Source organism: Thermobia domestica, chromosome 13, assembly GCF_964235325.1.
Source record: "Thermobia domestica chromosome 13, izTheDome1.hap1.1, whole genome shotgun sequence".
Lineage (NCBI taxonomy): Eukaryota > Metazoa > Arthropoda > Insecta > Zygentoma > Lepismatidae > Thermobia > Thermobia domestica.
Window position 1 is genome coordinate 111,259,816 of NC_137466.1, and position 24,007 is coordinate 111,283,822.

Here is a 24,007-nt window from a genome sequence, read left to right on the forward strand (position 1 = left end):
TAAGTATCAGTGTTAGATTTACATACCTAGATATAACACAAATGGATTTTGACAAAGCAATGTACATTTAACTGGACTGGAAGAGGAAATTAGTAAAATTGAATCATCAAAAACTTTGTTCGATTCAAAGAAATAAGAATTCTTCTCCATATAAAACAATGGTTTGAAATAGTGACAATATTAATACTAATCGGCTATTAATACTCAATATGAAAGGCAATGCTGAGACAAAAATACGTATATAGCTTTTGCATTGACACAATTCGCATGATATGCATAAAAACACTCACTGGAAAAAAAATCACGACGACAATGCACAATTCAGCACGAAACAATGCACATTTAATCTTCTGATTTATCAGTTACATTAACCGCGTGGGTGAATTGTTATTTTTTCGTTTTAAAATACCCATAAAATCCTTGTCTAATTGACATTGGCTATTAAATGATGACGTGGAATCCGAACCACATGAGCTTCCGCCGGGAATCGAACCCGGGTCTCCCACATGAAACCATGTCTGGAGCAAACATATAGAGCAAACATAGCAAACATAGCTAGTGATTGGTGTCTTTGCTTTGCAATCTGGCGGTCTCAGGTTGGAACCCGGTGTCCGACCATCTTAAGGTTTTTCTTCAGTTTCATCAGGGAAATGTAGACTCTAGCAGACTTCCTCTCAAAAATTGTTGTTATTGGTTATTCTAAACTAAAACATTTGTGATATTAATGATTCCAGAGTGAAAAAGAGACTACACATACCATATCTGGAATTTTGTTAAGCAAATAAATAAATAATTGTTTGAATATTTATTGGAAGAAACTAGAGATTTGGAAAGTTGCCTAATGGGCTTCGTCGCCAAATCAATGCATTTTATGATAGGCAATGAAATATGTAGCATTAGTTATCAGGGGATAAACATTACATTAAATTTGCAAGCTATTCCACTCTAAAATTGAAGTTCTACGTGGGAAACGTAAGTTCAGTTGAGTGGCCATTGATTGCTTCTATCCCTCCAACCATAAATCTGAAAATGTAGCGATAAACCAGCATATGCCATTTCAATCCATTACCGCAAAATCCAATCCCGCAAATGTCATGCGATCGATTCCCCGAACGAGTAAGAGAAAAGCCTGGAAGCGAGGTAACATCAACAATCCTCCTGAAACATCCTCCAATATAATATTTCTTGGTCAAATGTATTTAAATTTCTGTTTTACTTTAATGCATCTTTATCTCTGACATAATAAAGAGTATGTGTTTCATGGGGAAAAAAAGAAAGAAAACAAAAGAAATCACGTTCGTAATTTGGAATATATATATATATATATATATATATATATATATATATATATATATATATATTAAGTTTAATGTTCCTTTCCAACACTGTAGCTACAATATATCAGACGTCGATCCATAGTTTTACGAAGAATACGAACCTAATCTACTCCCAATGGGATTAGAACCCGGGTTATCCTCAGTAGAGGAGAGAACGCTGACCTCTCATGCACTTCAGTTATTTTAGACAATGAATATAATTAAAAAGAATAAGCGTAGATGTAGGGTCTATCGCCATTAAAAGCAAAAGCGATAGCAGTAACTCCCAAGTTTACATCATTTAGAAGTTTATATACATACATTGATATAGTAAATGTAATTATATATATATATATATATATATATATATATATATATATATATATATATATATATATATATATATATATATATATCTTGCTCAAGTAAGCGGGTAAAAGCACAAAACCCCAAATGCGTATGCCATTGGGAGTTTCTTAAGTGTTTACGTCATTTTGCATATACAACCAACAGCGGCAATAAAACCTTTGGAATTCTTCGCAAAATTACAACGGATACTCCACCTATTTAATAAAGTAGAGCTAGTTTGTAGCAGGGCCGTGCCGTGGGGGGAGGGGCGAGCGGGGCGAAAAAATCGGGAGAAAAAGAGGCAAAAGAAAGGAAAAAAATTTGGAATATATGTGTGGGGGCGCCGTCGTATACTCTCGCCCCGGGCGCTGATTTTCCACGGCACGGCCCTGGTTTATAGTTTGTTTATCTATACTGAAATATATATATATATATATATATATATATATATATATATATATATATATATATATATATATATATATATATATATATATATATATATATATATATATATATATATAAAACTCTAACGGGGTGGATATGCATGCGTATGTATTTGGTTGTCATTAGTTCAGAAGTTCCTGGATAGCTGTCAATGAAACTTTAATTAAGTAATGTATTGGTATTTCAGAATAGTTACAGGCTACTGTATCGCCATGACTTGGGTGCATAAAATAAGCGATTACAATAAAAGGTAGAGAATATGTGAAAGAAATGCTCATTTCATAGATCGAATATAAGCACATGTAGTACATGGATATAACGAGATACTGTGTGGGGGCGCCGTCGTATACTCTTTCCCCGGGCGCTGATTTTCCACGGCACGGCCCTGGTTTATAGTTTGTTTATCTATACTGAAATAATAATAAAAAAAAAAAAAACTCTAACGGGGTGGATATGCATGCGTATGTATTTGGTTGTCATTAGTTCAGAAGTTCCTGGATAGCTGTCAATGAAACTTTAATTAAGTAATGTATTGGTATTTCAGAATAGTTACAGGCTACTGTATCGCCATGACTTGGGTGCATAAAATAAGCGATTACAATAAAAGGTAGAGAATATGTGAAAGAAATGCTCATTTCATAGATCGAATATAAGCACATGTAGTACATGGATATAACGAGATACTACTATTGTGAAAGGAGCAGTTTGGTTTCATGCCAGGAGGAAGAATAGCTGACGCGATCTTCGGGTTGAGACAGTTGATGGAACGATATAGGGAAATGCAAACAGAGTTACCCTCTCGTTTTTATAGAGAAGGCGTATGGCAGACTGTTGAAACAAGAACTATGGCGATGAATGAAAGAAAGAAGGTTTCTGAAAAATATTACGGCTGGTAAGGGACATGTACGAGGAACTGGAGCTCCAAGTGTGGGTATGACAGAAAGTTTCACTGTGGAAAATGATCTGCATCAGCGATCAACTCTCAGCTCATATTTGTTCAATTTGTAATGGATATGTATGCGAGGGAGGTATAAAGAAAGCAGATCACCATGGAATATGCTGTTATATGTGAAACATCCAAAGAAAATGCAGAGAATAAACTAGAAGAATGGAGAAGGGTGTTAGAAGAGAGAGGGAGGAGGATAAGTAGAACAAAGACAGAGTATATGGCACAGAACAAAGAACAGAAGCTTCCTACAGCTACAAGGAGAGAGGTTACTACCTACCTCAAAATGTTAGTATCTTGGATCGTACTTCGACCAGGATGGACAATTACATACAGAAATCCAACTCAGAATACAATCTGGGTGGCTAAACTGGAGAAAGATGAGCGGTGTGTTTGTGACAAGAAAGTTAGTTATAAGTTACAACTGGTAGATCGCGTGGTGCTATGAGGAAGGATAGAATAAGAAAAGATTATGTGAGGCACTGTTAGGGTGAAAAATTTAAGTAAAAAGTTTCAAGGATGAGAGTTGAGATGGCTTGGATATGTAGAACGAAGAAACGAAGATTATATGGGAAAGAGAACTGGGAAGCTGGAGATACCAGGTAAAAGGAAGAGGGGAAGACCCAAGATGAGATGGAAAGATAAGATGCAAAACGATCTGAGAAAAGAGGGATAGAGAATAGGGGACGCTCAGGATAAAGAAGAATGGAGAAAAAGAATTAAAGACAGGCATGTCGGCCCCATATGAATATGGGGAAAGACGGAGACAAAGAAGAAGAAGCGTTTTTTTTTTTTTTTTTTGGTTTGCTTCAGAAGATAAGACAACTTAAGCAAATTCAATAGATAACACTCCACGCTGATCTAGAGCGAGTTCCTTTCGTACACATAGGTCCCAGGTTAGATTTCAATTGAGAGAGCTCTGAACCCATTATGGTAGTTCGGATTCCATCGTAAATTGCAGAGCAACGTCTCATGACGCTAAACTTTAACCAAGGAACAAACGAATTCATTATATCAAACACAGGGAGAAGGGGAATATAGAGACATTCACATAGCCTTGGAACATATTTACATGCACGAATTTAGAATATATAGACCCCTATACGAGAAAGAGTAGACGAAGATCACGTTCAATTACACTATTATTAGTTGTTCCTTTTCAGTCGAACTGTTTAACATAAAGTAGAAAAATTTTGTATTTGCAAGGTTTTTAATTTTGTTTTTAAATTTTATTTATTTATTTTTTTAATGAACGGAATATGTATATTTTTCGTGAATTTTGTTCATTTCATCTTAAAAGGTGGGACTAGTTTCGGACTTCCAGTGTAATTGGACCCATGTCAACGAGCTTCCGTGTCAGAAGCGAGAGTTTGAATACATTTTCAAATATTTTCTATCAATCTTATCTGCTGATAAGGTGACATTTGGCAAAATCCAGCTAATATGTACTGTAAAAAATTTCATAAATAAATTTACAAAAAACGGTGGTATCTGTTTGCCAAACCTCTATGTAAATCAATTTACACTTATAAAGTAAAATTACTAATACAAAATGGTGTAAAATTACATTCTTATCAATAAAAATATTTTTATATAAATTTACTGTAAATTTGAAAAACAAAAACCCGCAAATTTTGTAATTTATCTAAAGAAATGTATCAACTTACAAAATGAGGAGTAAATGATTTTACATTGATATTTGGCAATTTAATTACAGAAATTTTTTCCAGTGTATTGTAGATTATTCCACGCTGTTCTTATGTTCACTGGGGCTTCCCCGTATACTGCAGGTCCTTACCGCCACCACTGCAAAAAGTCTTAAACTGTTGGAAGCTTCATGCAACCAGGATCAGAGCTGTTCTCGCATTATTTTCCAGCTAATTTAAGAAAGGAAAAGTTCACGCACAACTTTTTTTTTTTTTTTTTTTTTTTTTTTTTACGCTAGGCAATAAACTGTCGCCAAAAGAAAGTACTGTAAACCAAGAAGCGAAGTTGTTTCTGACTCTAAATTTGAGAGAGAAAAAAAAAATGCCGCACGTCTGCAGCAATTACGAAATAATGTGCCAACCACCTGCATAGACGAAACGGGTCGTTGTTGCGCTCAGCTCCTTACGTCCAGGTTACGACGTTGCGGTTTTTAAGTAGAAATCGAAGTAAAACCACAAACCTTGATTGACACCGCAATTTCTAAAACGATTTTTGGAGAAATGCACGTATGGTACTTGTTATTCTTCATAGAAAGAAAGTAAAAACATCAATAGTAGATCATAAGTAATAGCGATCTTTGCAGAATAGTTTAAAAGAATCAGTAGTATTCAACTTTAATACCTTTTTTATTGTTAATTTATTTTTTTATTTATTTATATTATTATTATTATTATTATTATTTGTCTTAAGCTGTTAGAGAACCAACTAATTCTAGGCAATTTGAGGTTTTATGTCGTCACATAGTTGAGTGTCAGCAACCTTCTTCAATGAACGCGCATTCCAGCTTTACATTTTGGACAAGAAATCATATGAATAAGTAGACTGAGACGGGAATGTATTCCAACATTCATCCTTATCAGGAAGTGCAAAACTATGATTTCCGACACCGTATTGGAAACTTGCTACTTAAGATTTACAGAGTCAAAGGACATCTTGACATATATAGCTGTAATGTTTCATGTCACTATTAATGAACACTAGATTGTGGGGTGTAACAGTGGCGGATCTAGTCCGCAGCCGGAGGCCTAAGCTCCCCAGAATTTTGAGTGACAAAAATAATTTAAGCTATTATTTATATATTTTTGAAAGTCCATACTAAACTCATGATATACCTATCATAGTCTGGGTTCTGGCTGCCCCCCCCCCAGTTTTTATCTTCTAGATCCGCCTCTGGGGTGTAATAAATTTATGTAGTAGTAGATAACATTTTTGAACAAAAATTTTACGAATGATAAAAAAAATGGATCAAAAGATTGCGATTTTGGCCAAGAATTTTAGGAATGATCCAAAAAATACATAAAAAGATTGCAATCTTGGTCAAAAATTTATTTTTTTGGGTCAGGGGCCACAAAATTTTAAAACGGCACCTAAATCGAGTTTTCGTATTTTCTACGGAATAAGCACGTGATAGTGAGTTAAGTGATAGTTTGGGTTTGGCTACACTATATGTAGTTCTCCAGATATAAGGCGTACAAGAAAAGTTTTGATTGAAATATGTTGAATCTTTTGATTCAAAAAGACGAACACAAATACCATAATTCTTAATAGTATTTTGAAGCTATGTTTTGAATTTGAATTAGAGAAGTTATAAGACAAGGAATTCGGATCTTTTACTGTCTTACTGTAAGTTAAAATACACATTCCAGTCTCAATTCATTCAATAAAGTACTCAGAATTTTGAGACAATCATCCGTATCTAATGTGTTATGTTAACCCATCTTTAATTTATTTATGCTTATCGCACAATATCATATATTCTATATCCCGTCCGTCAACATACGGGTGTACTGTTCAGAATTTATGTTCCCAGTTACTGATTGAATGTTCTCACGAAGATTTCCCACAATTAGTGGGACGGGAGTGAATCTTTTCTCTTTTAACATTGTCCAAAGAATAACATCACATATCGTTAGGTCCTGACTTTTGAGAAGAAAAGGAAAGTTAGTCCTGGAAACAAATCGTTCTGAAAACAGCTCCAGTAACATTGCTTTATTCTCCTGGCCTATCTGGATGGTGGGTCCATCTAGATCGTCCTGCATTTGTGATATTCTACCGCCCCCGTGTACCTGAACGCTTCTGCCCACTTCAAGAACTTAATATTAAGTATGCAAAAAAAAGCACATAAGCATTCCAGAAAATAGTAATAAATAAGTTATTCATATCTTTTCATGGTGTCTGTTGCGGTTACTTTTTTTTAAGCACCATCCTGTATATGTTTGTATAAGTTAACCTTACACGTTAGATGCTGTTGATATGTACAAATATATCCCTATACTACAAAAAAAAAAAAAAAAAAAAAAAAAAAAAAAGACAACCAATGTCCGAAAACAATATTGAAGGGAGTTTAGCTACGAACTCGCCAACTACCTCTCCTCTACAAAAGTTGTTGCGGAAGTACTGCAGGATTCTGAAATATGAATATTTGGATAGGGCACATACTAGTTCCTAAGTGAAGACTTGACCCGACTATGGTAGGTCCCATAGTATTGGAGCTATGGGCCTTTAAAGTTCATTTTTATGTTTTCGGCAGGCTATAACCCCGAAAAGAAGCATTTGTGCACCCATACTATATATATATGAATCTAGATTAAACCCACGCCGTTCAGCTTAACCTTTTTGTAAATGTAGTGTCGCACATTTTTTTTCTTTTTTTTAATAACTGATACTATGACAATTTTGAAAGAATATTATCCTCTCTGCATGTCTACTACTCCCCCTCTCATTGCACACTGTTCGTTGAAGCATGAATTGTCAGAAAGAAAGAATTGAGAAAAGAGGATAACTCTCCGAAAAGAAGAAAATATTTTTCAGGCACTACAGCATTAACAAGATTACAAATCTTAATCCTTGAACTGATTGTGATATATTAAGAACCTAATACAACGTATGCTGATGAGATATACTGTTAAAATAAAAGTCAGGTGAATCGTATTTCCCTGATTTTTTTAGTCATTTTTAACAGTGCGGTGTTAATTTGAGCTATAAATAAACACAAATTTTGTAAACGTCGTGGATGAGCATTATTCCCATCCTTTTTTTTTTTTTTTAATCGATCATATACCCATTCAGTTTCTTTCTAATTGAATAATTCATTACTCAAGACAATAGTATAGCTAGAACTTAACCTATAGTTCTTTACGGTCTATTTTGGAATAGGCAGTAAGTACGTAAACCAACTTATCTGTAGGAAAAATAGCCAAATATTAGTGTATTGTATTTTGAACACTCCTTCTTTCCCGAGAACCAACACTATTCCTCTCATCAAATTGTTATATTATTATTCATTTTTAATGTTCGTTTTATTTATGAACAAAATCCCACAGACAGTTGTCACGAAAGCATTTTACATTAGATATATTAGGAGTTGGAGCAGTGGTGGATCTAGACTGGGGCCTGGGAGCCTAGGGCCCCCAGTTTCTTGAGTGACAAAACTAATTTAAGCCATTATTTATATATTTTTGAAAGTTTATGAAGTCATATATATTTTTGAAAGTGTATTTCTTTATTTTTGAAGTCATAGTAAACTCATGATATAGCTATCATAGTCTGGGTTCTGGCTGACTCACAATTTTAAGTTCTAGCTCCGCCACTGTTGAAAGCCAGTTTTGGAAGAAAATCAGGCAATCCTTATTTTAAAATGCCAACTGGTATCCTCTCCTGGTTTTAAAATGAAATAAAATCCTTTTCAGTAATAGTATTATTCTGTAACATTACTATGGTTGTCACAGTGGTTCAGTAGAGAGTTTATCTCTAGTCCCAGGATATGTGAGTTGCTGGTTGACTATAGGTTTTCTGGGGATTCTACAACTTCCTCCCACATTCACATTCCCCCAATTATTTCATAATCATTCACATTCATTAACCACCAATCTCTTGTAGGCTAAATGTCATAGTTGTGGGACGTTAATTTTAAAAAATCATATGACATGCATCCTTAAAGTGTTAATATATTGATATGAAGGGCTGTTCCATATGTGACTAAGAGCAAAACTAATCGATTTCCAACTTTCGATTTATCCATACAGTTTATGGACATCAGAATAAACTATGACGCAGCAAGTGCTCATATTGTGCATCTACGTGTAGTTTGATATCAAGATAAATGAATGAAAAACAAGTAAATAAATACGCTATAAAGAAGTGAAGTGTTCAAAAATATCTGTTCATTCATACACAGTACATTGCCGTGATTCACTAAACGGGTAGTATTCTTTTTATATACTATAATGAGACCTTGAAAAGGAAAAAGTTTACACACAGAACATTGACTGCTCCAAGGACGTGTTAACATGCGGAAAATCTAAGTATGCAGTGAAACTGCGTTATACGATGCATATGAACATCTAAAATTCTTGTTTAATGAACTACAATTCCCTGTAGCTACAATAGTTGTGCTAACAGTGTCGAAACTTGAATGAGTTACATATCTGAATATTCGCTCAGATAAATTATTGGAATACTTGTACGAGCGCAAACCTGGGTTCGGTCTTTGATGCAACCTCATGTTTATTTGTTTCTTTTAGCGTCCCTTTTTAGCATCGAGGCAATACGACATGTGGCTCTACAATTTAAGGCGAAATCCGAGCCATCTAAATGCGCTCAAATGCCAATGATCTTCCATCGGGAATTGAACCCGGGACCCTATGCAGTAAAGGTGCACACGCTACCCAGCAGACCAACACAAGGGCAAAACACTAGGTAGTAGAGATTCCACTTTAAGATGTAGGTCTATGTCTCATATAGCCATGATACTGAAAAGGGGCGTTACACCCAAAATAAACTAAACACAAATTCGGGCAAACCACAAACGCAATAATTGAAATAATTATTCAAACAGAATATTTTAACAATTTTAATACTATTAGAACCTATTTGTTAATTGAAAGACACTTACGCTTTTTTTTGCCTGTTTCAGATCAACATCTACATGTTTAATTAAAATTAAATTATCTTTCCGTGATTAAGGGATTAAGGATTTTCTTTCACAAGACGTAAATACAAGAGTAGTATCTTCAATAAGGATTCGGTTTTCAAATGTCATGTTCTCAGATTACATGTATACAGAGATCTTCAGCGCACACTAAAATCACTAAACTAAATCCTCTCGTTATAATCCAAGAAACATTATAGCTTGTCAAATAGAATTTTGTTAGGGGATCTGCGGCCAGCACATCCGCTCCCGCCGTACAATTACTTCTGGCTTTCTAAACTAGAATTCAATACTTCTTAATTCAACTGACAACCCAATAATCTCACGATGTTGAGTCAACATCTATACACACTAAATCACACATGTTAAAAATGAGTCCACTTTTTTTTTGCGGGGGGGGGGGGGTCTGAAATGGTTATGTTCATAAGCATCATCTGACGTAGAACACAGAGTCGCATCCATCGAAACTGAGTGTGCTAATGTATTTCGATTATCGGGATGTAAAAATGAGATTAAACAATAATACTGTGTGGATCCCAAACAGGGGGTGTCATTTCAGGTTTTGTTTCGGGGTGAGGAGGCAAAGTTTTCCACTGATATTAGCGGAGCTTCAAGTTTTACATTATCATATTACTATACAATTGACTATATATATATATATATATATATATATACCTCAAACTCAGGGGACAAATGCCCCTTTGCTCCGTAAATGGCGTCCCTGATTACGTATTAAGGTTGATTTGCAACCAAGTGGATTAAAAACCGGAACTTAAGTCAGGCAGATCTTACTATAATCTATTACTATACAGGTAGATCCTACTATAATCCATTAATCCATGACCGCCCGGAGCGGGAGGCAAGGTGGCAGTTGCCTCTTCCGGATTTTCGAAGGAAGTTCAATTCTTGGAAGTACATGTCAAGACATACTAAGTTGCTTACTCATATACTACAGTACTTGATATATTTGTATTAAATACTTTAGTACTATTGTTTACTATAGTTAATAAGGAAATGAAATCTTTGAGTTTTACGTCCCACGGATATGCCGGCTAGACTAAAGGAGACGGTGATGATGAGAAATGAATGAAATGGTGGAATGAATAAGGTGAGAGGAAACGGAGAACCCCGAGAAAACCCACACACACAGTGTTTGTCCACCACAAAACTCACTTGGCCCAAACTGGAATCGAACCAAGGACCCCATGTACCAGAGGTGAACGCTCCATCACTGACTCACAGCGGCCCTATAGTTAATAAAGATATGTTATTTGACACGATGTATTATGTACATGCGTGCATCAAAATGTGTGTATAATAACGACTGCGCTTCTGTGTATTTCTTTTAACCCCTTTTCTACCCCCTTGGAAAAATCCTGCGGGTGTCGCTCTTAACCCATATTTTGGAATGTTTCTTTCTTAAAAAGCTTCTTGGTCGTCTTTTATTTACATTTAATGTTCTTGACAATAACAACATAATACTACTTAATGAAACAATCACGTTTTGCTCATGTAAAATCATTACTACTATAGGGAAAGGAATAATCCATTTCCTCCCTCAAACATGTAATTAAATAAAAGAAATAACCAATTTGAGGATCCGCATGTGTGAGATTTTGAGTACTTTTTTTTTTTTTTTTTTTACGAAGAAAAGTTTAAAAACAAAGGTAATAAAATATTACTTACCACTTGTAAACAAGACGGCGAGTTATTGGAGACCACAGACACTTGGCTCGCATCCTTAAGAGAAAAAAAGAAGATAAAAAAAATATCCTCAACTAACACCAGGATTCATGATCACGAAACAGAATGTAGGTTATACATACACTCTCATTGCCGTTCCAGCATCAACTGAGAACTTTAGAGATCAACATTGCACACGACACTCTCGAACAGCAATCCAGCGAAGCTTTTTCAGTTCAGCGGCTGCAGCAACTTTCTCTACGCTGGGCGTTGCTCGTTTGTTAAAAAAGTCGCCAGCGCCTCGTACGGCGGTGTTAGAAAATTTAATGCCATACAGCGTTATAATTATGTTATTTGCTCGCCGTGTTCCCAAGCGCTCTTGATTGACGTTGCGGGGGTCTCTTGAAAGCTACGAAAGTGAATTAACAGGGAAGTGGAGGGGGGAAAGGGAACAAGAAGGGGTATGTGGACCATTTTGAGGTTCATTTTGTTTTCCACGCATATGCTAATAGAATGTGTAAGTTATAGCTATATTTGAACCATACCAAATCTAGTGAATTCGGATTTTGAATACCTAAGTATTGGTACTATGTTCGATGGCCTCTCTTGAGGGAAGTCTCATCAGTAAAAAATATAATATCACTACAAGCTAACAGAAGAAAGCTTCATATAGCTTCAGACAGTGGCGTATTTAGGATTTTGTGTTGGGCGTATTTAGCATAACATGTGAATAAGCACTTACATTTTTCCTTTTGAGTGCCGACAAATTTTAATGAAGTTCATTTACCTTCCTAACAAATTTATTTCGGGAGAGGGGCTTCAGCTCGATAGCCCCCTAAATACGCCACTGGCTTCAGAAAATTGTATACAAGAATTAGTACATCAGGTGAGCTTTCTTCTCTTAGCTTGTTGCGATAATCTTCTTGCCAATGTGACTTCCCTCAAAAACTGTCATTGCTAACTGACTAACGCGCGTGCTTTTTATCTGCGAGGTCCCAGATAATCTCCGGTAGACTAGCCTGGTACAAACTCAACTGGTGGTTCAAAGCAATAACAGGACCTGTCTTTTATAACATCTGTGCTGAAAAGATACGTAGCTAGAGATTTCGGCGCCCGCGTCTAAGTAGAATTCGGCGCCCGCGTTGAAGTAGAATTCGGCGCCTCTATATCTACATCTCTCTTAATTCTCCTCTCTTATCTATTTACCTATCTTCTACATAGATAGATAGATATGTAGATAAGAGAAGCAGCTTTTGTTGCTACGGTACGCTGAATTTTTATCAAGCTGTTTGGAAAGACCATTGCAACAGCCAAAGGCGATCATTATACGTATATTCTGTTTTACAAATAAGAGCTGCTTTCAAGAGACTTATTTTGGAATTTTTGTTAAACTTGACAAAGCTACTTTTGGTTTATAAAAATCCACTTGGAGAACAGTTAAGGAAATTTACAGCTATTTACGTTTCATACTATCGATAAAAAATGAAATTTCAATACATTAGGAATTATATGCTTTTAAAATGTTCGAAATGGGTAACAGCATTAATTTCCAGTAATAATTGTAAACTTTTGTAATTTTATTCTGTATGTGACCACACAAATAGCATTTTAATTTCGATTCTTTTAAGGTAAATAATATTTTGTGAAATATAATGGAAATTCAGAAGAAGCCTTCTTTGCAAATTTCTCAGTATTGATCAATGGAAGTGAAGAATATGTTTAATGTTTGCATTTAAAATCCAAAATTTAGTTTGGCTAAAACATATGTTTGAAATTATAGTAATTACTTAATGAATGAAAGTTCTGAATTTAAGGTTATTTATTATTGATTAGCATATTAAAAGTACAGTAACACACACACACACCTACACACATATGTGTGTGTGTATGTGTGTATAAGTTTGTAGATAGAAAAAATCTCACAAAACTAAATACGGTTGCACAAAAATAAAATATCCTGGCGATACAAGTAGTTGATGGAGAAATGATCCCAGTAAATTCCTTCAAATTGGAAGCATTTCATATATCAATGGAATAAAAAAAAAAAAAAAAAATCACTCGTAGTAACCAATCTTTGAAAAACATTAAATTCGTTCAGTTAAGTTTTGACCCCTTAATCCCTCTTCTACAACTGTTTCAAGTTCGAAAATGTTATTGTTCCCCTTGTTTACCTTCATTTTTAATAATTCCGCACAAACAGCAGCTTGTGTATGTGTCCCTTCACTCCTCTTATTTTCATACCTTCATTCTTACCGTCGTGATTAATCTGATTGAGTAGAAAAGCGTGAATAATTAAGCAAACTCATCACCATTAAAACGCCGAACACGTATTTCAGACTTTGACCATTTCTGCTTTTGAAAACACTCCTTGCTTACACTATAAGTCATTACTTGACACCTTATATATTACATCGTCATTAACAAATCATATATAATAACTTTAAATAATAAGTAAAAACTTGTGACTTATTGAAATATTTGGATTGCGAGCGGAGCTCACAAGAAAATTTTTACCAAATCATTTCTTTGCAAACCGACAACAATATTGATTTAATAGGACGCCAATACTTTTTAGGGGCGACGCATCGTTTACTCATTTCCAGCACTTTTTCTTTCTCTTGTTCTTTCGGCACCCTCTTGCTATCAGTATCCGAGACGACCGCCCTGCTCGTTTCCCCTAGCTCGGCTTTGTGAACTGGTATCGAGTACGTGAGGATACTTATGATTTGATTGTTGAGTTCGAACTTTGGTTTTAATATTTAGAAATGGAATTTATGAAATCTTCGAAACGGATTTGAAATTGACTACAATTAATAAAAGATATTACACTGTGACGGTAACTGATTACGCCACACAGACTCATTAAGAGGGAATCACCCTTCCCAATCCAATCAGTAAGTAACAAAACATATGATATTCTGCATTCCTATTACGTGTGTGCATGCAAGGGAGACAATATTGTGATATCTGTAAATGATCACAAAAATTCTGTATTTTAACACCTTCAAGTATTGCATCAATATTGTATTGTATTAGGTGAAAACACAAGAATTTACAGAGATCACTTGTGCTTAGACTACGTGCCTTTGGAGCTGAAGACCCGAGTTCTATTCCCGGTGATGCTTATATGGTTCAGATCCTGCGTTAAGTTGTAGTCCTTCGTCTTATGTTGCCTCGATGCTGAAAGACGCTAAATACGAATGAACTAACCAAAGAAATTTTGGTTTACTCCCAACTGTACATTTGTTCCTTCAGCAGTCTTGTTGTTTTACATTTGTTGTTTCAATGTACGGAGCCCATAATTTGTCAACTTTAGAGCCTCACATCTTCCTTATTTGTCAACACTGATAACTCAATTTGTGCTTATTTTCTTTCGCGTTTTATGCCAATTGTTTTAATGCCATAAAATGGTATACGTTCTATTTAAAAAAATCTATAAGTTTGTGTTGGGATGGCAACACTGCTTGTGTGACAATACTATCGTGCTTTTGGTCACGTGTTTTCATCCCGTAAGTATCAGGTTACATGCATACATTTTTTTTTTATTTTCTGCCCTTTTCCGGTGTTTTTGCGGTATAATTTTGCACAGCCTCACTCGGTCACTGCTTGGTATACGTATTATACATAGCTGATAAACAAGGCATTTGCGCACCGAGTGACTATCACTACGATGATTAGCGATCCACAATTAGTCAGGGTACCAATTTTCATAAACATCTAGCGGTCATGGTTCGCATACGTCCCTTGTTAGAAGTTCACACTAAAGATATACAAAGAAATCAGTCTGTTACGCAATGAATATTATACCTCTTAAGACAATTTATAAATTATAATAAGCACTAATTTCTAATTATTATAGAAAGTATTTCTTTACTTCGAGAATATTTCTTGAAGTAAAGAAAGGTATCTTCTCTCCCTCTCAAATCATGGAAGAAATTCTGACTAAAATATCTTCCTGTGAATTACAAAATAACATAAATGTATCGATGAATAAATTAAAGTTGCTTTACTGTGTGCATTAGATAATCAAACATTACACATTACAGAGTACCAAACATTTGCGGCCGCAGGGACCCAGTTGTTGATCTTTCATCTCTGGAGCGTTGGATCTCTGATTCGATCCCAGCTCCCGCCAAGTGGGTTTTATAGTGAACACATCGTATTCGTGAGTTTTTAAAGAGATTCTTCTCTTTCCTCCAACTTCCGTCCCACGATTTCATTGCACTATTTCATTCATTATCATGATTACTGTCTCCCCTTTGCTTCGGAGTATAATCGTGGGACGTTAAAAGAAACAGTTAACTATTTAGCTAAGTGCATCATTTCATATGGTTAAGATTATGACTGCACATTAATTTATTTCATTATTCGTAGGAGTCGACATATTAAAAGTGCAGAGGCGCATACAGAATTATTGTGTAGGGGAGGCTTGTTTGAACTGTACCTGAAAGAGTTTTGTATATTTTCTTACAGTATCATTCAAATTTAAATCCTCATGTACATTTCAATGTACAGTAGGGAGTACAAAAAAATTATAAATAAACATACAAGATAAAAACTTTGATTTAGTATCTTGATTTTATCTCATACATTTCATTATTATTACTATTAAATTATACTCCAAACTGCTAATATATTTTTGTTCATTTAGTTGGTTTGAGGAATCGATCCTTCTAAGCCATTCCGTAGGGGGACAACTTGTCCTATGTATATAATCTTAATTTATATCCAATCTCTTTGTATACAAAAAGAAAAAGGACAAAATATCTTACAGAAAGTTCTTAAATAAAAATTTCTCATATCACACTCATGAGTCCTTAAATGAATGAAATGTGCGTTGAAAAAAGTGTACTATTTCAACTATCATAAAATAATCTTTTTTTAATGTTATGTAACATGATGCTCTTTCTAAATCCGTCATACATCAATACACTATAAATTACAATAAAACTGTCTTCATGATGCAATAGACCTAGTATGGCTTAATTGTGACCTTCAGAAACTTTAACATGCAATTAAAATGTAACATTATTTCTCTCAAGAAAAATGTGCGATGTCTTCCAACAAGGTATTGCTCTTCTCTTATAAAAATAATCAGCTTATTATTTTTTTCTTTCTTTGGATTATGAAAGTCTTTCTATAATCATAAGAAGTATTACTTTGAACTACATATATTATTATTATTATTATTATTATTATTATTATTATTATTATTATTATTATTATTATTATTATTATTATTAATAATAATAATAATAATAATAATAATAATAATAATAATAATAATAATAATAATAATAATAATAGTTGTTCCCTCCAACTGTACACTATATGCTAAAATCGTTTTTCATTAAAAGTTGTAATTATTTAGCCCTCCATTTAACTTTTTTTTTTTTTTTTTTTTTTTTAGTTTGCTCACCAAATAACTTGCGGTTACATAAATATTAAATGCTCAAATCTAAACATAGTTTCATCCTTTCTCTTAATGATAAACAGCAAAGAACGTTCATGATCAGCATCGTCACTATCCATTCTCAAATAATTAAATTGAAACAATACAGTTTCAGTTGCAATACATCTAAATTAATGTTTAAATAAAATATGAAACATAACACGAAAAACGGTCAAACAATATATCTATTTCGTGATAAGATTGTTACTTTAAAATACTTTATGCACAGAAATAAACATTTCATAAAACTGAGCACTTCTAGTAAGATCTAACAACAAGTGCCATCTTGTGTGCTCATTGTAAAACGAATCAAATATTTTATTTTATTTGTTACATTTTTCGATATCAGGAGACACAACCAAATGAATCAAGTGTCTTGTATTGTAGCTGAAACATAACTTGATCATATAGTACAATATTTATAATATGTAACGTTTCATTGCGCAGTAGTTAAGGCAATGAGCTAAAATATGTAATGACTTCCGGGTGGTGATCCACCTTAAATCGTCACAATATGTTACTGTAGAGATTCACAAATATTAACACTCAAACTAAATGTTTTTACGACCTTGTCCTCTTTTGAATAATTAAATTGAGAAAAAAAAATGGAGTTATTAAGTTGCAAATAAATCCTCATAATAGTTTTAAATCTGCAAATTGCCTAAACACTGGTGCCCTCTATTGACTTCAGGAGGCAGCACATATGTCGTGGAGCGGCAAGTGTTAGCTATTAGGAATTAAGAGTTTCTCACAGATTAAAACGTTTTCCTTCTATGATAAGTATTATCCGGGGTTATTTGTTATTTTTATTATTCTGGCAAATAAACACTTTGGAACATTTTTTTGTTGCTAAAATCAGATAAAGAATATTGATCAATGTAAAATTTTGTTTCGTGGAATTAACTGTACATGCTGTGGTAATCATGTAAATGTTCTACCGTCTCGTGTTAAAACATACGACAAACATATTAGCATTCTTGAGGGATAAGTTCAGGGGGAGCAGGAGGGGCAATTGCCCCCTCCTTAATAGTTTGAGGAATACATATACTTTAATCGATTGTCTACTAATATACTAGTACAAAACGTGAAAGTCTTATGTTGGTGGTGCTCTCGCTCCCCTCAAGCGAAGTTTGAAATGATGCCCCTGAATATGTTACGAAAATCTTTCGCATTTTGTTCAAGAAGAAGCGGGTTTGAAATTCCCATTGATATCATTATTAATTTCTGTTATGAAAGATCGTTCTCCGATTTTATTTAATTGAGAGATATGCGTATTAAAAGTTTCACATTTAATGAAAAAATATAAATAAAAACTTCACTTAACTGCACGTTCGTTTCGCAGAATGCTAAATAAATAAATAAAATAGCGAAGTTTAAATCTCATGACAAAGTATAAATGTTTCGACGCGACCATAATGATATTGTAATCGTTCTTTTCTACATAAAATAAAAAAAAGTTATACTTGAATTCCACATTAACCTTCATTTACATTACTAGACATTAAAAATACGCAAATCGGGATAGGCTCCATATTTCCAGGACAATAACATTATTAGCAGCGCAGCTGCATCATGCGTTAAGTTCGACGGCCACACTCCCTGGAGGTAACAACTGTAGAAGGACAGAAAATCACAATTCAGTAATTTCAGAGTGCAGGTGATACGTATAACTGAACAATCGAGCTATGTCTCGTTATCATATGCAACAGCAATGCTAGCTGTTTCCCCCCATTTGATCGCGAGAAATATTGTAAAATTCTGTGAAAGAGGGAAAAGGTAGAGCAAATACACACGGGAATCATTTTCTCCCACAACCAGTTTTTATTATAAAAAAACTTCCCGATATAAAACAGTGTAATACAGTTCCACTAAATAAGTACACAGTCCACTAATAATAAGGGTAAATAGTTGTCCCAAGACTCAGGCAGCAAACGGAAGAATTCCTCAGAAAGTTGTAAGCTAAATGAGGTGGGGTAGGAATTCAATGCTCCATTGCAAGCAGAGAGAGAGAGAGAGAGAGAGAGAGAGGTTGGAGTCCTACATAGCTCCACATCAAACTAGGCGGGAAAAGGAGAACCACGATCGGCAGCAAGATGGGTGGTTTGTGGCTAGGAATCTCTAAAAGCTCCACTGCAAGCTAAAAGAGGGTTCTCACAAGTCACCAAGTAGCTACAGTTATTTAAGAAAGCGAAAATAAATGCCGATTTTCAAAATGGCTCGAAATCGAAAACAGATAAGTGAGTCGTGACAACGGTATCTCGTGTAAAATGATATTGTCTAGGGCGCTCTTGTTCTACATTTCGATTATCTTTTATCTATTTGAAGATATCACATAATTACTGTAAAATTAGCTGTATTTTAATTTCGCCAGGATGAGGCCTCTTAAGTTCCGACAGAGCTGCGCTGCAAGCTAAGTAAGCAGGAGGCCTCAGAACTCCACTGCAAGTTAAGATGCTTGGGTTAGGTTAAAGTTCTGTCAAAACTCCACTGCAAGCTAAGAGAGGGGTGTTGATCAGCCAAAACCGATACCAAATGTGCTTATCCTCGGAATTTTACAGCTACATCTGTATAGCGGCGACGCTGGTGTTTCTCTTCCATCACGTGATGAGTGGTGGCGCTGATTCATGTTATCTGCTTCTGATAGTAAATTGTAGTAAAAGCACGTGGTGTTTATAAATAAAAGCCCATATTCATTGTTTATAAATAGAACCATGCGCTGGATATTAAAATATTGTGGCATTATTATTGTTACGTTACAATGGTGCTATCATTGGCCAGAATACAGTCACAAGGATATCAGGGTGCTGTTTTAGTTTAGTATTTGAACGGGGGACATCCGTGACGACCCGGCAATATAGCTGTAACTTCAGGTTTACCAACTTTTCACCCGCCGTGAGAAGACACAAAGAACAAAGATTCACAAAATACACAAACCAGAAAAATAATGTAAAATTTTAGAGAAATTTATTCGTTTTGTTTTCGTTATTAAATTGATTTTCTTGGGAGGAAGGAGGCATAAAGGGAAAAGAGCACCGGACAGCGATCCCATGTGATGAGAACCCCATGTTAAGCTGTAAATTTATAGATCTGTGTATCATATGAGCTTCTGTGCTGAAAAGGGACGTTGAACTCCAAAACAAGTTACCATGGTAATCTGAAAAGTCTGTATTTAATATCCTGAGTCATGGGAGCGATATTTTGAATACAATGAAAAAAAAACTGTTTCATTTTCTATATCAATTCCTTTTGTCCAAAACCACATATCTGTTGAGGAAACAACATACGTACCTTGCATAATATGTAATGGTTGAGCTTAGATATGCAAGTAAACCAATTAAAACCATGTTCAAAGCGAATTAGTAGTTGTTCAATTTAGGCTTCACTTCGTTGGTTTCTAAGGAGTGATTACTTATACCATAACTATTCAAGGAACACATAACACAATACACATGCATGAGTTTATAATAACCACGACTTTTAAACTTGAGTAAGCATCGATAATTAATAACGACAAGCAAAGCAATCAAGTTATGTTAATTAAAAAACAAGAATATTAATGGAATTTTTCATCCCTTGATGATGCTGGAAGGGAACTATCTGTTTAAAATAGTTATTAAAAAAAAGAAGAAAAGAAAAGAAACAGACATGTGCTCACGCCTAAGCGTGAAAGTATTCAATGAGTACAAGCGCCTCTTTGTTTAATATGGCTAATTTATATGAGTAGATTGCTATAATAAATAAAAAAAAAAAAAAAAAAAAAAAAAAAAAAATTGAAAGGAAATACGAACAGAAACATGTAGCACCACTTTGACGTAGTATTCCATGCATAATTATTAGCATGTCCACGTATATAAGGAAAATATTCATGATAGAAGACTATGTGTGTGCATGATAAATGAGCAAACACGACTAAAACAGTGTTGCAATAATATTATGTTTTTTTTCTTTTCTTTATTTTTAAGCAACTGTGCAATGAATGTAAGAAAGGTATAATTTAAACATGATCTTCATTTTTAAAAAAATGATAGAAAATGTAGAATTTGCCTTGATTTTTCATTCCATATCTCGTTGGTTCGCTTGTTTCTTTCAAGAACAATATCACAGTTTTGGGTGTATAGTTATTTGGGAACACAAACCGCTCTCTCAGTATTGGATATCTATTCAATGTCCACATATTGGCTAGTAATTCGATTTGATCTCTGTTGATAAGAAATAACATGATATGAACGTCCGATTGATGTATAAACGAATTTTTAAGTATCCTTGGAAATCTAAAGTAGCACACAGTTGTCTATACATTCAACGCATAACAGGATTCTTGTTTTTAGTGTGTCAAAGATGTAAAATGATATACAGGGTATTATTATAGGGATGAATATGAATTCTAAACTCAATGGAGTTTAGATGACATGCTACTCCGATGATATGTACCTTGAATAATTTGTTCCCCAGACTTCGGATTGGAAGAAAGTGATCTGTGAGGTAAAATGGGATTTTGAAATCTGATGTATATGCTATGAAACTACAAGAAATGTTTCATACCCAGGAGTAGGTAGCCACTGGAACCTCATATAATGAAGAAAAATCAAAATAACTTGGTTGAACATTTAAGGAAATGTGTTCAGAAGTGAGTCAACATATGCAGCATTGCATTACGGAAACCAAATAGCACAGAGTCGTTCCTTGGACACCCCGAGATACCAAGATGTCCACAATGTGTCCAACTGTTGCCTGTGAAAAACCAGATGTCCATTTATTCCCCGGAAACGATTATTCCTATGTGATATTCTTGAGCTCTTTGTGGGAAGATAGTGCTTAATTGAATTTTAGACAAGTGAGTAGTAACTTCGTTTGAATTTATTTGATGTAGAATACAATTTATTATTATTATTATTATTATTATTATTATTATTATTATTATTATTATTATTATTATTATTATTATTATTATTATTATTATTATTATTATTATTATTGTCAATAAATAGTCAATTAGCATTAGGAATTAGATTTCTGGGCTTTCGGTATCTATAGCCATGTTAACCCGTCACGTATGACATCCCTCGACGATCGCACTATTCGGGAAATTGGGGAGCAAGAAAGGAATGGGGAACTAAAATGAAATGAAATGAAATCTTTCAGTTTTATGTCCCACGTTTATGCCAGCTAGGCTAAAGGAGAAGATGATGATGAGAAATGAATGTAGTGGTGGAATGAATAAAGTGGAAGGAAACAGGAGAACTGCGAGTAAACCCCCACACACGGTGCTTGTCCACCACAAAGTCTACTTGGCGTGAGCTGGGATCGAACCAGGGATCCCACGCACCAGAGGTGAACGCTGTATCACTGAGAATGGGGAAGAAAGAAAGCAATCTGGGGCCATTATGGTAGGTATCATTCCGACATTTGCCTGGTGGAAATGATGAAAACCTTCCTTATGCTATAGAGTTAGTTACAAGATCACTTTATTAAAGGCCGTAGTCAAATACATTTGGTTTTTGTGAGTGTGGCATGGGGTTTGATTTCTTTCGAATTATTTGCCTAAGATATGAACCCGAATAGTAGTTGGGATCCTATTTTAAACAATAGGTTCAGTCTTATGTAGTCCCGGTGCTGACACGGGACAGTAACCTTCAATCAATCAAACATTTACGTATTAGTTATTTAATTAAGAAGTTATTCTATTGAATCCTGATGAACACACAATATACTCTCTTATGTAGATTAGATATGCTCCATATACTAAAGGAGATTACGAAAAATCGAATACAATGTTCAATGCCGGATCTATAAACCGTAAGACCCCGCAGTGCGGGGGGAGGGGAGAGGCGGACACTAAGGGGCCCAAGGCTTTTAAACTGCAACTGCCCTGCAACTTGCCTCTAAATAACGATTTTTAAAACACTTGAAAAAGAATGATAGAGGACAGGGATATGATGGCGCTGCTGTGATAAGTGGTGCTTACTCAAGTGTTCAGAAGTGTCTTCACGAAATTGAGGAACGAGCTATATATATTCACTAGGCGGTACATACCTAAACCTTGTCATTAATGATCCATCAAAGGCGTAAAAGAAGTTGTCAATTACTTCACAATGCTCCAGGATTTGTATATATTTTTTGGCCAAATTATAAATAGGTTGGGATATTCTGTCATTAGGGATGGGCACGAGCGAGTTTTCTTGGAAACTCGACTTGACTAGAAACAGACAACTTTGAGCTCGACTCGACAACTCGGCTCGAAAAATTTCCTCGAACTCAACTCAAATTCGGGTCGAGTTTCGAGTCGAATCGAGCCAAATCCAACTAAATCTTGTGTCTAATTTCAAGTACTTTCTTCACATATTATCAATGATACTACTACTACAACTTTATTATTATTATTATTATTATTATTATTATTATTATTATTATTATTATTATTATTATTATTATTATTATTATTATTATTATTATTATTATTATTATTATAACAACAACACCGTGTATAACCATAAAATATAGACGGTTTCTATCTGAATACTAAATTGGCTGTTTACCTCGGACGTGGACAAGTCTTCAGGAGGCAAGAATATCGTTTACGAAGTTCTGGGTTTGAGTTCCGGAAGAGCAAGTATTCGGGCTCGAGCCAAAAGTTGTTAAAAGTTATAGGGCACCGGCCAAACATGTTCAAAACTGCTCGGCCGGGATTAGGTTTGTCAACGACTCGAGCGTCTCGGCTCACTATCGAGCCGAACCGAAAAGTTAGCCGAGCCAACAGCTCACCCAACCGAACCGGTTCAAGCCGATGGTTCACTTGAGCCAAACCGAATCGAACTGATGGCTCACCCAAACCGAGCCGGTAGTTCATCCCAACTGAGCCGGGTCGAGTCATCAGCTCAATTGAGCCGAGTTGATGGCTCGTCCCAAAAGAGCCGGCTCGAGCTGTTCGGAAGTTGAACGAAGCCAAGCCAGTTCACACTATTGCACGGGTTGGGCTTCTGCTTGGGCTCAAAAAGTCGACCATGCAGATCTCAGCCTTGATAGTAAGAACTACAATACGATATATACTTATATTGGTGCTCACGACGTTTGAGGCTGTCTCGTTATAAAAATCTATCGTCGTCTCGTTATTGAGACGAGACGAGATGCGAATAGTGCCCCTTGTCGTTAGCAACACGACAATAAAATATTCCACATTA

General features: G+C 35.0%; 1 protein-coding gene across 1 annotated transcript in view; it reads right to left on the reverse strand.

The window, feature by feature from the left end:
- The window catches only part of LOC145668428 (beta-1,3-galactosyltransferase 1-like), a 130,993-nt gene extending 119,383 nt beyond the window's left edge, over window positions 1-11,610 (reverse strand). The window contains exon 1 of the mRNA XM_081736264.1: window positions 11,381-11,610. Coding sequence (XP_081592390.1) covers window positions 11,381-11,433 — 53 coding nt within the window. The 5' untranslated portion in view covers window positions 11,434-11,610. The remainder of the gene's footprint in view (window positions 1-11,380) is intronic.
- Window positions 11,611-24,007: the final 12,397 nt, after the last annotated feature.